A 15184-nucleotide genomic window follows, 5' to 3' on the forward strand; every position below is an offset into this window, starting at 1 on the left:
TAGGTAGAGGGCTTAATGGACATCATAATCATGCATTTAGTATTTAACAAATATATATGAGAGTAGAGAAGAAGGTTTTCTAAGATTTAATACATTTTTACTACATGGCCATATTGGCCCCACCCTAAAGCCTGAACCCCTGACCGACGGGTCATGAATTTCACAATTTAGGTTGAGGGCTTCATGGACATCATTATCATGCATTTAGTTTTTAACAAATAAATATGATAGTAGAGAAGAAGATTTTCTAAGATTTAATACATTTTTACTATTTGGCCATATTGGCCCCACCCTAGAGCCTGAACACCTGACCCAGGGGTCATGAATTTCACAATTAAAGTAGAGGGCTTCATGGACATCATAACCATGCATTTAGTTTTTAACAAATATATATGGGAGTAGAGAATAAGATTTTCTAAGATTTAATACATTTTTACAATTTAGCCATATTGGCCCCACCCTAGAGCCTGAACCCCTGAACCAGGGGTCATGAATTTCACAATTTAGTTAGAGGGCTTAATGGACATCATAATCATGCATTTAGTATTTAACAAATATATATGAGAGTAGAGAAGAAGGTTTTCTAAGATTTAATACATTTTTACTACATGGCCATATTGGCCCCACCCTAAAGCCTGAACCCCTGACCGACGGGTCATGAATTTCACAATTTAGGTTGAGGGCTTCATGGACATCATTATCATGCATTTAGTTTTTAACAAATAAATATGATAGTAGAGAAGAAGATTTTCTAAGATTTAATACATTTTTACTATTTGGCCATATTGGCCCCACCCTAGAGCCTGAACACCTGACCCAGGGGTCATGAATTTCACAATTAAGGTAGAGGGCTTCATGGACATCATAACCATGCATTTAGTTTTTAACAAATATATATGGGAGTAGAGAAGAAGATTTTCTAAGATTTAATACATTTTTACTATATGGCCATATTGGCCCCACCCTAGAGCCAGAACCCCTGACCCAGGGGCCATAAATTTCACAATTTTGGTAGAGGGCCTCATGGACATCATAACCGTGCATTCAGTTTTTTCCTCACTTGTGTGGAAGTAGAGAAGAAGATTTTTGAAAATTTGGCTTTTTTTGCATATTTGGCCCCGCCCGTGGCACCCCAGGGGTGGTAGAGCCATAAATTTCACAATTTAGATTCTTCTTACCATAGAGATGCTTCACACCAAAAATGGTAACGATTGGCCTAGTAGTTTTCAAGAAGAAGTTAAAAATGTAAAATTGTTAACGCACGACGCACGACGCACGACGCACGACGACGGACGAAGACCAATTGCAATAGGTCACCTGAGTGACTCAGGTGACCTAATAAAATATAATACATAAAGCACTTTTTGTTGTCAGACACTTTATGGAGAGTCTGGTACAGCAGATAAAACACATGGTTCCATTTCTTTTCTTCATTGTATGGTACACATGTAAAAAGATGAAAACTGGAAAACATATAGTCTAAAGTTTCTCTTCAATGGAACCTTTGAAAATAAATCTCCACCAACATTTTTGTGAAGCAAAAAGGCTTTACCAGTACTTAGCATTCAATGTATTTTTCTCCTTGAATCCTCCTCTCAAGGTCACTCGGGGTCAGCGGGGGCACCATGAAGGGAGCTTGTTTCCACCGTTTCTTGGTGATACCATTTCCTGCACTGTCGATCATGATCAAACACTCGCACTTCAGAATACAGAACTGGGCGTTCTTGTAGATGCTCACGTTCCCCACTGGGTTCCCGCATTTTTTGCAGAACACTTTACCTGCTCCACAACTGATGACATCATTCTCGAAATCTGGAACCGAGGAAATGACCTTGACATTTTCCATGATGTCCTCGTTGATGGCCGCATGGTGGGCGTTTTCGATCTTCTTGATGTCGGTGGACATGCAGATGAAGTTTCGGCATGGATTGCAGGTGATCTTGAATTCTCCCAAATTCGCCTGGGCAGCTTTGCGGTTTTTGAGGGCAATGTCTCTGGCGACTTTCTCGGCCTGCTGGATTTCTCTGACTCGACGAAGCACCGCCTCTTTGTCCGTGCTCAGCTCTGCCCGTACTCTTTCAATGGCTCGGTTCATCATGATCTCTCGCATTTGATTTAGCTCCTCTTTCTTGATTGTGTTGCTGTCTTCTGAAGCTAAAACCACATACTTGCTGTCTTCTGCCCTTCCTCTACCTGTAATTTTTAAGAAAATTAGATGTTACATCATTCATTGAAATATAAAGATAAGAAAAGTAGACTTCTATTCAAACAAACATGTCCTACGAAGAACTGTGAACGCTAACGCCCGTTTCCTGCCTACATTTTACATCGAAATATTTCGGAATTTCTGTCAGATATTCAAAAACAAATTTATCTACTATAAAGTATGGTCAAATCCTTATTGATTTATATCAAAATAAAATTTGTAATCAAATTATTAATTTTTAAACAAAAGTTTTGGTTACGGGGGGTCTAAAAAAAATTTCATTGAAATCTGTTTCTATTAGTGAAAAAATAATTATTTAGCGGCCGATAAAGAGGGTCCTGCAATGAATAAATGTAGTTAAGAAACAGGTAACTTAAAAAGCAACAAACTTTCATCATTGGTTGGGATTTGAACTCATGGGAAGAAGCATACCTTAGACATTTATTTATATTCCTAACTAAGATTAGGATATATTTAAAGTTATTTACCTCTTGACTGCACCATAGCAATCTCATTGGTCACATGATCGTAGCGCACCACCAGGCTACATTTCTGGATGTCCAGACCTTCCTCCGCCACTGAGGTGGCTATGATAACTTTGTGGTTTCCCTCTTTAAACAGTTCTAGGATTTCATCCTGTTCCACCTTGGTCATTCCTACAAAAGGAAATCAGTTACATGTAACATAATCATACAAGACTTCAAGGTAGAATGTTTAAGAATCTACCAGTAACCCTGCTCCACCTTCGTCATTCCTATTCTACCTTCGTCATTCCTATACTACCTTCGTCATTCCTATACTACCTTCGTCATTCCTATACTACCTTCGTCATTCCTATACTACCTTCGTCATTCCTATACTACATCCAACTGATCCCCCAACCTGTAAAGTGAATATCTCTGCAAACATATTTGTCTAGTACCCTACTTACCCAACAACAAAAGTGTTTGTTTCTGGGCATGCTTAGACTTTAACAACTGAGAGTTTTTCTATAATATTTTCTTTAAAATGTTACATACATGTAGTTTAGCCTGAATAAATCAAAATTCATTAAAACTATAACTCCACCCCTCTCCCTTACTTTTGTTTATTTGAATAAAAAAAACCCACACTTTAATGTATTCTCTCCAAGCATGGATTCAATCTTATCCTTACCTCCACTCTCTTTGTTGGCTTGAACACCCACAAATTGAATCGGGTTTAGAATTCTCAGTTCTTCAGTCTCCTTCATGTAGGTTTCAATGGCCTTTACCAGTTCCCTGGTCTTGACAAACACAATGACCCTGGCATCTGGATTCTCCTTGAAGTAATCCCCGATCATACGCCTCAAGGCCATTAGTTTAGGATTTCTATGTTTAGGATCATCGATTAATTTTTCCAAGGTCGGTTTTGTCTCTACAATTCAAGTTTTCTGATACAGTCTTTTTACAGAAAAAAAGGCATATCCCTCATAAATATGTTGGCCAATTTTTTGCTCTCACCTAAATTGACTGAAAGGCTAATGTCAACAAATTAGACCTTTAACTTCTTATCAATGGCCTTGACCTTGTACATTTACTGACATTAACCTTTAGGTCTACTGTGAGAGAGAGAGAGAGAGAGAGAGGCCCCTGAATACATACTGTCAAACATTCGCTTCATTTTGAGTTCTGTTTCGTCAGGTATGACTGTTTGTTCCCATTTTCTTAACTCCTTAAGGATGAATGATAAGGCATCAGAAGGGCGGGCATCTTTGTAGATAATCAGAGCTTTGTTGTATAACTGAAACAGATTCATGAATACACACTACATGTATATATAAAATCAACAAGTACACATACACACATTAAGTAGGAATGAAATGAAAACATGCAAGCATGTGTTTGTATGTTATTAAATAAAAAACAATTGACCTTTTTACTTTTACTTTTTAATGTAGATTGTTTATTCTACATTTAAATCATCAAATATAAAATTGCAAAAGCCAAATTTTTATCATAGTTTCACATCGGTCCAAAAATAAATTAAAATCTAAAATCAACAAGGTGTGATTTTAAGGAGGCAGGGTGATTGACAAATTAACAATCAGATCTACCTGAAAATTTATTTAGTATTAAAGCAATTCCATATATTTTAGCTTTAAAATTTGAACAGTTTCTTATATCTTTATACAAGCTCAGGTGCCAACCTTCTCTAGGTGATTAATTAATATACCCTAGAAAATGCCACGAACCATTCCTTTCATGTTTCATGAGTTTAAAAATTGACTTCATATTGTGAAAATTTATCGCCGCAAACTATTTAATCAATAGTATATCACAAAATAGTATCAGCAAATGCAAATAGAAATTGCTTTACAGTAATATGGAGACTATAAATTCGTGTGTGTGGGCACATACAGTACAAATTAATGTACTAACAACTTACATCTAGATATTTACGACAGGTGTCAAAGAACCTTCCAGCAACTTGGTCCTGGATTTTGGCCGTCTCTCTCCACAGCATACTAACCCACTGTGTGTACTGATCGCTGCCCTTCTCCAGGGGAGGCTTCAGCACAGTATCAGGCTTCCTGACCTGTTCTAGATCTGCCAGATGCAACATTTATATTTCACTTCAATAACCAATCTATTTAGCTGTGCAAAAAAAGTTTTAATGCAATTATTAAAAAAATAACTAATTTTTGACCTTTTTTTTGGCCTGAACCCCCACAAAAACAATGTTTACCAATTTGTTTGCCCATTTTACACAAATATAATTCTGTCTTTTAATAATTCCACTTTTTAATTTGTCCTTGCATTTTGACAATGAATAAAGGCAAACACTCACTAAGGAGCTAAAACCCTACACTTCAAAATAAATATAATTCTGTCTTTGGATAAGTCCCTTTATTAGTTTGCATTTTGACAATGAGTGAAGGCAGACAGAAGCCAAAGTGAAGACCCTACTCAAAGGTACTATACTATGATCTTACATTTTGAATTTTTCATGTACTTTTCTGTAGCATCCATCAGTTTGTGCAGAAGGGTTCCAAAGTGGTCTTTCTCTCTTTTCGTCACCTTGTATAGTTCTTAAACAAAAAAATGCAATTTTATGTAACTATTGCCATTTAAAGCATAGCCCCAGGATTCTGAGGTGCATTCTCGACATGAACTGATTTTGACATCAAATTGCCATCACACATACTCTGTTTAGGTATGTTGACATATTTCTTGAGCTCCATTATATTCTCTGTGACTGTGACAATCATTTCTGCGTCCATGTTTGCCAAGACCTTCTCAATGTGTCTTTTAGCCTTCATGTCCTCTGTAGCCTTTCCAACGCCCACCGAAGCAGTCATTCCGACTATCTACAAAACACAAAGACTTCAAGGTCCATTACAACAACGATTTATCTACTCATCATAAAATTGATACTTTCTTCATGGTTTATAAAAACAAAGATTTCAATATCCATTTTTGCTACAACTTTAACATTACTTTCTGTTTTTGTATAAATCATATACTGACAACTAAACTAGATAATGTGTTTCAAGCCTTGAGCAAGTTTTGTGGATTCTGTTGAACTGTATGCTCAGTTGTCTGTTATTCAGTTTAACGTCGTTAGAAAAGTAATGTATGTTATTCATAATTATAACAATTTTATTAGCAAATGAAATTCATAAACCAAAATAATGACTTTCGTATCTAAAAAGTACCTACACACCTACTTATTTTGGATTGGTTGCTATTATTATCTTATACATGTAAATAAAGTTCTAAAAGTTTCAAAGAGGTAATTTACAGTATTTTATATAAGCCAGTAATTAAGTCTTGAAAGTCTAAATAATATAAATGAAAGTACACTGTATTAAAATCATATTGCATAATAAAACCAACTGCAAATGTATAAGCATTAAGTACAATGTACTTCTAAATTTTCAATCAACAGTATATAAATAGTGCCTGTTTGGGAGGGTAACAGTTGAAATTGACACCCCGAGAAAACCATTGTCAACCGACGCGAAGCGGAGGTTGACAATGGTTTTCGAGGGGTGTCAATTTCAACTGTTATCCTCCCAAACAGGCACTATTTATTTTGTTATACTGAATGTCTTTATTTTTAAGAAAATTTTACTGCTTTTATATAGGAATAACGTGAATTCTACAGCGAACTGTACGCGCATAATTTTCGCGCATGTAACATTTTTTAATGTTACCCGTTGCTAAGTGCGTTGCTAACGCTGAGGGTAATAGAAAGGATTATGAACTGCGTCTTAACCAATCAGATGTCAGTATTTAACATGAAAGTATAACAGTAACAAATGTTAAAGGACTGATGACGTACCATGGGTAAGGTTTTAGCCCTCTCTCTGTCCTGTAACTTGATGTCCAGGTACCGATTCATGATCATGTTGTAAGAATGGTTGTCGTTGGTATGGTGACACTCATCAAAGACCATCAGGGAGAAATCGGTCACACTAACAATACCATCTCTCAAAGCATTCAACAAAATCTGGGCGGTCACCACCAGCAGATCACGCCTGTTTATATAAAACTTGTTGAGTAATTTCTTGATAAAGGGGCAACATATCCACATACACTCAAATAAAACTTTGGAATAATAACTTTTTGACAGAAAAAATGCACAAGATGTAGCACAATTTGCAGGGTATATATTCAAATTCATTAACTGTTTGACTTGACAATTTTTTAAAGTTTTCCAGTGAGAGTAATATCCCTTATCAGATGGTGTTGTACCTTTAAACTTTTTTCTGTCACATATGCATACATTAGGATTGCATTAAATCATTCGAAAGATTTCAAAAGGGCACAAAACTAATATCCTTCAAAACATACCATATGCAGCATCAAAATAAATAAAACTTGAAATTAAAACATTCTTTTAGCTGGAGCACAAAATTGTTATATGAAAACCGGTTATTTTTATATATCTATTCTTGCCTTGCTATCCACTCATTCAAGGACTTCATTCTCTCATTCCTCTGGGATTCCCCAGTGATGACCTTGACCTTACACGGAAGATAGGTTGTGCACTGCTTGCCTTGCTGCTCGGCAAGGGCACTTTGCTCCACCAGGAAAATTACCTTTGGATGTCTGATGGACTTGATGCTCTCCATGTGGTGCTGTCAAAAAAATATAGACATCGTTTAAAAGATTGATGAATACTGTAGATTTCTTATTTTACAAGATAACTTATTTCAGCAATTCTGCTCTTTTGTGTCAAATTGCGAGAATATAAAATAGCAAACACCAATTTTTTTGTTACAATATCAACATGACTGTCAAAAAAATAAAAGCAGGATTTTAAAATCTGCAAGGGTTGTTTATTTCTATTTTAAGTGGATATAAATTCTTAACATTTACTGTGGAATCATCATTTTTTGTGGGAGATTAATGTCTGTGGCTTTCATGGGTAACCCTTGCCCACAAATTTTCATCCCCATGAACATATATGCTAGCATGTGTTTGATATTTATTTACAAAATAAAACTTGCTACCCATGAAATTATATCCCCACGAACCAAGAAAACTTTGGCTACCCATGAACATTGACCCCACAAATAAAAATGATTTTACAGTAATTAGGAATTTACAGTATTAGAAATTGGTAAAGTTTACAAAAAAAGAAGCATTGAGGTGAAGGCTGAAAATATGTAAAAGTGAATGAAGCTTATTGAAAAACATGCTGCAATGTACCGGTAAGTGTAAAATGTAACTTGGGTTTTGTACCTTAATGATATAGAGTGCAACGTGGGTTTTGCCACTCCCTGTAGGAGCTACAATAACGGAGTTCTTGCCCTCCAATGACGGCCTTGCCAGTTCCATCTGATAACTTCTTAATTCCAATTCCTTTACTGGACCAATACTTTCCTCTTCGTCATCAGAATCATCCAAATTAACCTGTTTGTTCGATTCCAGTAAGCTTTCAGCCATACCTGAGACAATATGTATCAACGAAATGAACATGAATTAGCTTTATTGAGAAGGTGACCGTAATCAAAACCATTCAAAAAGTATAAATTATTAAATGTATCAATAACAAATCCTTAGGCTTCAGATGGCGCATGACTGACATATATTAGGTGTAAGGATTCTTCAAGTCAAACAAGCTTAACATTAAGATAATATATATGTGTCTTTTTTTTCTTTAAATCACTGTTACAATCAAGAACATAAATATTTTGTTTATTCCAAAATAAAAAGCTTGAAAAAAAATTCATACATGCAATGTTCTTTTAAACAATTATAATGGATGAAAAATTTGCAAACTCAAACAGAATGTAAATCTCATACTGCTTCTGATGATATTCGGTCTGTTAACTGCGGACTCCACTTCTCTGTCCAAGCTCTGGCAAACATTCATCACAGCCAGTGAGTCAACCCCCACCATACTTCCCATGTTGTTGTCTGTATTCGATTGTAAACTCCTGGTGTCTGTGGTCGTCATCTGCAACCTTCTGCTGACGTTGCTTGACTGTAAACTCCCATCATCCTCCACTAGCTTCCTGTTCGTCTGCTCGGAGTCCTCCATCAGGGATCTGTCCAGATTCTGGGTCAGCTGGTCAACTTCTAAGTCCAGACTCTCTTGCAAGGTGTTTCCACTCAAGTTGTTCACTGATGTTGGAGCTTCAAATGTATCTGGTTAAAAAAAATAAATATAAACACACTATTGATTCTGTCAGTGAAAAAAAAAACCAAAATTAATCTTAAGTTTATGAAAAAACCAACAGAGGTATAGAAAGCTTTAATTCCCTAGGCTTACTAGGTATCTTGTATACCACAAGCAACCATGAAAATCAGCTTTTAATTTTTTGACATCGTCACGAATTTAAAAATTCTACTGAACTATGCTATAATAAATGTAATTTTTATTCAAGTCTGGACTTCATTGCTGGCATAATCATAAAATTTTGGAAAACAAATTTTGAATAGGCAAAGGTTGAACTTTTTCCACTGTTGACAAGTTACTCTTGATAGAAATATGAATTCATAATTTTTTTTTTTTACTGTCCATTACTGAACATTTCAATTGAAAATTTTTAATTCAGTCACAGAACCAGCAAGAAGGTTTATAGTTCAGAAGTCTTGACAGAAAGGTCAGCTATTTTAAAATAATAATCCCCCACAGCAACTCAACTGACCAACTGAACTCAAATGACTACTGTAAATTCCTAATTAAACGCGAGGAATTAATATCCGCGTAAAATCGCGAGAAGCATCCTTCGCGGATTTTAAAATCTCGCCATTTTTTTCTGAGAGTTTAAAACTATAAGAAATAAGGAGAAAAGTTCAACGTTCGCGATTTTATATTCTCGCGATTTGGTACAAACCAGCGGGATCGCGGAATTAAGTACTCGCGTAATATAAGGAATTTACAGTATATATGGTACATGTATGGGCCTAAAATGGCCCCCTAAAATGAATATCATCATTTTACAGAAATTCTTTGTTTTCTTTGTACAGATGTACGGTATATGTGATGTTTTTACTTAATGTTCATTTTGATTCAAGTGCCCACAATTTAGAAACATGGCATTGTAAAGACAACCTTTTCCCGCCATTTTTGCATTTTTAGCATAAAACAGCTTGTTTCCAAGCAGTTTTTCTTTCAGAAAACATAGAGCGCATGCTTGAACAAACAAAATATTTTAATCAGAGATGTATCTAGCCAAGACTTATAAGTGACAAAATATTTTTCCTTGTTCAAGCATGCGCTCTATATTTCCCTTTCATATAAAGATGAGAAAAATGTCAATTTTTGACTGATTTTGATTGAATTATAGAAATAGCGTCACTTCTGACGTCATATACTGCAAGTGAGTGCAAATAAATCATCAAATAAATATGTGAAAAAAATAATTTATATCAACTCTTCTAAAATAGACATAACATTTTATTGCACTCAAAACACTTTAAAAAATGACGAATTATGGGGGCCAAATTTAACTCATATCATATTTAGTTCTTTTTCTGTTCAAAAGCGTGTCTAACAAATTACATGGACCCCCGCAAACATCTGTATTATAGTACTGCATGGGGATACTTTTGAGATCATTATACATTTGAATCACAAGATTTTGATTTAATCGTCATTACCAGAAAGATAGTTTTCCTGAATGGAGCTGTTTTTATCTGCTTCCTGCTTGCTGGGAGAAAGTGAGTTGCTGGAGAACTCTCTCTTCAAAAGGCTGGATTTAGAGTCAGTGTCCCCATCTATTTTCTCCATATCCAAGGAATCTGAACTATTCTCACTGCTTTCCTTTAATTTCATTTCTCTTTCTGAAATTTGAGAATGAATCACTTTTAAAATGATGCCACATCAATAAATGTAGAAACATGAAACATGCATTCCATAGAATTTGCAGAAGCCAACTTTTTGTGGACTATAAATTTTAAAAATGTAAGTTCATTATAAAGTTCAATGGAATATGGTAATTGTGTGGACTTTTTAATATAATACAATTCAATAATACAGAGTGAGACTGTGTTTCACAATTTGTTGAGGATATATTTAAATTGTGCGCCAACGGTACACACCGAAACAAAATATTAAGCCACATACCATAAAGAATATGATTCTACAAGAAACATTCAGATGCATGTACATTGAACACATAGCCACCATTTGCACTATTTCCAAAAATATTTATTGTGAAGACAAAAAAAAGAAAAGAAAAGAAGAAGCCCAAAACATGAAGATACTCACTCTCTAAAAATGAAGGATCAATCTCCTTCACTATATCTTTGTATTTATGTTTGCAGAGAACCTCTAGAAAGATATTGAACCAATTTCTATGAAATCGCCATATATTATCAATAAGGACGATGGTCGCTGATGACTCTCCATTGTGTTCCTCATCACGCCTCACTGCGTCAAACGTCTCTCTGTTTAAGACTTTTTGGGCAAACAAATCCACAAGGATTTCACTTGGCTTCAGCTTTTTGTAGATGACGTGGGCAAAAATGTCAATGAGACGGGCCTGTGTTGTGTAAATTGCTGTGTTAATTATTTCCTGTTTCTCTAAAACCTTTGCAACATATTCAAAATCTGAAAATAGAATGAAAATCAACAACTAACTTATCCACCAATACTAACAATTGCTTTTTTTCTCCTAATATAACTGGTACCTATACACAGCAAGAGCTAGGCCCATGTGCCACACCACTCACTTGAGAACCATTGTAAATTTATAAGCTTTGATCCAAGGAGCCTTAGGAAAAACTTGTCATCCATAATATCTTGTAGTAAAAAGCTTTGTAAGTACTTTTTATGAAGACACACGTAAAATTCAAATACATGTCTAAACAAGAGAAGTAGTGCTGAAACGATTACCATAAATCAGTATTCGAATATTCGTGAGTGCTATTTGATTCGTATTCGAATATTCGTAGATGTCAAAGACAAGGTATTAAGTTTTTATTACTAAGTGGGTGTTTGTGTAGACTGCTTAAACATGTCGGTTCGAAGTTGCCACTTAACGCATGAGTATCCATTGAATTGGGTGTGCATTTATTTTTTAAGCAAATAATAATATACTGATATTTTTTTTTAATTTCCTTTAAATACAATCAAAAGATTTATTACTTCTTTAATAATATACTGCAGTCCTGACTCCTGTGTGAGACCAAACGTAACTTCGTAAGTCAGTCCAAATATTTCCGCCATGTTTGATATAGTATTAAATAGAAAACTGATAACGCTTATAGTTCCGGAAATGTTCTGTTTATTTGAAGAAAAAAAACAAATTATATCGACGTGTAATTTTAAAAAAAAACCTTTGATGTACCTTTCGATATTAACTCTCCGTAGCTCACACTCCTTCAAACATTTAAGCAAATTATTTCTTCAGCGTCTATTATGAATTGATAAATCCAGAATGTTTGTCTCCGTTCGATGTAAACCATGCTTTTACTTTCAAGGTAAACTAGCATGGCGGAAGAGTCAATTACTGGGTTAAGTACGGTAATAGATTCTACCAAGCATGGCAGTCATAGATGGCTTGTCTTTCTTTCGATCAAAGTAAAATTTTCCAGCTTCTCCTTTCCATTGTAACGAAATAACACGATGCTGCTTAGTTAACAATGGTTAATATGGGTGTTAGACATGTGATCGAATATTCGAATGCTAAATATACATTCGAATATTAGAAATTTACTATTCATTCGCGAATATTCGAACATTCGTTTCAGCACTAAAGAGAAGTATATATGCCTTAATGAGGCAAATTTAAAAACGATAGGAAACCATGTATTCTTAACTTCAAGTTCTACTTGACCTCTTTTAATTAATTAAATGACAATCTGAAAAATCCACTGAGTATTTTGTTATGCAAACACGTTGAATGCATGCCATTTCTGTCAAACATGTGATATATTTAAATGACTATGACATATGCATCTTTAAAAATACACTTAATCGAAAGGGCAATCAAACAATCATTATTATAAGTAAAAGGTAAGTTCATATCGTCTTTTAAAAGTAAAAAAATATAGTTTGATCCTTGACTTTTGACCATGTGGTATTAACATCAGCAAGGGTCATCAAATTCTCTCAGGATACCTGTGAACCAATTTTTAAAGTCTGGTATGCCAATCTAGTGTTCTCAAGATTTAAAACAGGCAAGTATTTTCTTCTTTCCCAAGATTTGATCTTTGACCCTTGACCTTGTAACCTAAAATTCAATTGAGGTCATCTACTTCTTTTTCCATAAGGGGCATAAGAAAGGTATATATACGTACCATAAGAAGTAACCCTGTATTGCATACCTGCATTTTTTATAGCATCAACAAAGCGGAACCAACGATCACGATGGCTGACTTTTTTTTCCAAAACTTTCAAAAACAAATCCATGCCAGCCTCTGGCCCGTCAATTTTTGAAGTATTCTTTATTTTGTTTCTTTCTCCTGTAAAAGAAAAACACTTTCATTATTTATCAATATTACACATAATTCAATTATCATAAAATTCTGTTAGGCTGATGAGGGCAAACAAAAGACACATGGATAAAGTGCATTTAGCCTATAAGCAGAGGCAGACACCATGCAAGCAATCATGTATTTAAACTTAAGTACATTAGTCATATAAGAACACCATCAAACTTTTGTCAAAAACTGATAAAATATGTGTACCTTGGCTATCAATTATATCTCTGAGCTGAGGAAGTAATGGGACACAATCCACACATTTAACAATCATGGGCCTGTACAACCGTATGAAATGTGGAACCTCATCCTCATCTTCTGGCTCCAGGGAGGACAGCATGTAATCAGGATTGTCCAGACTTGGATAATGGTCAACAGCTTTCATGGAACAAATGGCTGGTGCCTGGTGTAATTTGGACGGTACCTGCAAGGCCATGGCCTGACCACTAGTCTGTGGGGATAATTCTTTTTTACTTTTGGAATCAATTGGTTCTACAGCATCTCTTGGACTCGGCTCCTCTTTGAACAGAGAACTCCCTAATTTTTCACCCTCTCCAAGAAAACTACATTTGTCCTGCATACTCTGAGGATCAAGTTCAGAACAGCTGGGAAAACCAATGCTACTCGAGGCCATTTTTATCACGAGAGTGATATTTCTTAAAATTACAACAGTACAGCTATAAATTAATTAACAAGGAATCTTTCATCAATCCCAGTGGTTTGAATTCTCAGGTAAGAATATACCAAAATTAATCACAACTCAGCAATCCCTTTACATCAGTTGTTATTTTAAACTGTGTAAGAAATCCGAAAAACTTTTAAAACTTTCCATGAAATTCTCCTTTTGCTTTCTTTTTCACACTTTCACTTTGATGTGCCAAGTTATCTGTCAAATTTAGAAAGCGTTTCTTAAAAACTTTATGCAATAATATTTCATTCAATTAAATGTCAAAGAATGATGGGAATCTTACCCAAATTTGGCCAAAATATCACCAAAATTTTATGTGTCGATTCCATAGGGGGATTCCCATATCTATATTAAGACGTGTCAAATTCGTTGATTGGTGGTTTGCTTTCTCTTCATTTGACTGGTTCTTACTTGAAAATGAAGACAAGAACCAGATTTGGCGGGAAATATTGCGAATTTTGAAGAAACGGGCGTCGGAGCCGGGCGGGGGATACCAAAATACTTTATTTTATTATATTTACATTATCCAGTGTCTTTGCCCGTGATAACATTACGTATCAATTTTGTACTATATAACCCATAATACAAATGACGCCAAATTGAGGCGCCAGCGGGGTTTGTTTATTTATATTTATACTCTGTCCCAAGATATTCTGGATTCACATTTAGCTTAATTGCTTGATATTTATAAATACCTCAGGATTCAAACGATGTTCATTCAAAAGTATGAAAAATTTCCAAGATTCCTCAGTCGAAACGCCCCTGTTAGCTTATCAGGTTTCAATACGATGCTAAAAAATGTGATGTCTACGGAGATTTTGTATTGCAGCACGCCCGGATGATAACGTTGAAAAATTGCGCGATGTATTCCGAGTGTATTCCGAATGGAGAAAAGATGTAAACATTCCCCATTATAAATCTCCGCAAGGAATCTTTTTTCGTTCCTGTGAATTTTTCCGAGTGAAAGATGATAATGTGTCAATGAAATTATCTTGGAAAATATCCCTTTCAACTATTTCAATTGCACTTCTTTCACAGGTATGTGTATTTTTAATAAAAATCGTCCAAATGTGCTGCATAAATATCTTGGGACAGACTATAAATATTTAATCGTACGATGGCCTAAAATTATACATGTATAAATATAAGTAATAAGGAATCATTCTTTGAATATTATGAGGTGATAATTTCGGTCGGGGCGTGATCAAATCTATCATAAAGCCTTCGGGATTTATTGGATTTGATCACGCCCCGACCAAAATTATCACCTCATAATACTCAATGAAGATTCCTTATTCCTTATTTATTTTTTTCTTTTCCTTGTCAAGATTTCTGATAAGTCAACCCCCCAGACACACACTTTCAATTTGCTTCCGAAGCCACTGA

At 35.1% G+C, this 15184-nt stretch overlaps 1 protein-coding gene across 1 annotated transcript; it reads right to left on the reverse strand.

The window, feature by feature from the left end:
- Positions 1-1343: 1343 nt before the first annotated feature.
- LOC105322988 (ATP-dependent RNA helicase DHX58) lies at positions 1344-14215 on the reverse strand. Its single transcript, XM_034475000.2, has 16 exons — positions 14082-14215; positions 13318-13996; positions 12955-13092; positions 10895-11236; positions 10285-10467; positions 8482-8826; positions 7918-8123; positions 7129-7310; positions 6512-6707; positions 5372-5534; positions 5160-5255; positions 4613-4773; positions 3829-3967; positions 3362-3601; positions 2695-2862; positions 1344-2193 (listed from the first exon to the last, which is right to left on the reverse strand). Exons 2-16 carry the CDS (start codon positions 13742-13744, stop codon positions 1559-1561), a joined length of 3621 nt encoding a protein of 1206 aa, XP_034330891.2. The 5' UTR covers positions 13745-13996; positions 14082-14215; the 3' UTR covers positions 1344-1558.
- Positions 14216-15184: the final 969 nt, after the last annotated feature.

Source organism: Magallana gigas, chromosome 8 (assembly GCF_963853765.1).
Source record: "Magallana gigas chromosome 8, xbMagGiga1.1, whole genome shotgun sequence".
NCBI classification, from domain to species: Eukaryota; Metazoa; Mollusca; class Bivalvia; order Ostreida; family Ostreidae; genus Magallana; species Magallana gigas.

Excerpts from the sequence above, each read along its gene's own strand:
- LOC105322988 (XM_034475000.2), bottom strand. The coding sequence starts at position 13,744 with ATGGCCTCGAGTAGCATTGGTTTTCCCAGCTGTTCTGAACTTGATCCT. Across the intron at positions 5,535-6,511 it reads GGGCTAAAACCTTACCCATG|ATAGTCGGAATGACTGCTTC; the intron begins GTACGTCATCAG and ends TGTGTTTTGTAG. Across the intron at positions 2,194-2,694 it reads TGCTATGGTGCAGTCAAGAG|GTAGAGGAAGGGCAGAAGAC; the intron begins GTAAATAACTTT and ends TAAAAATTACAG.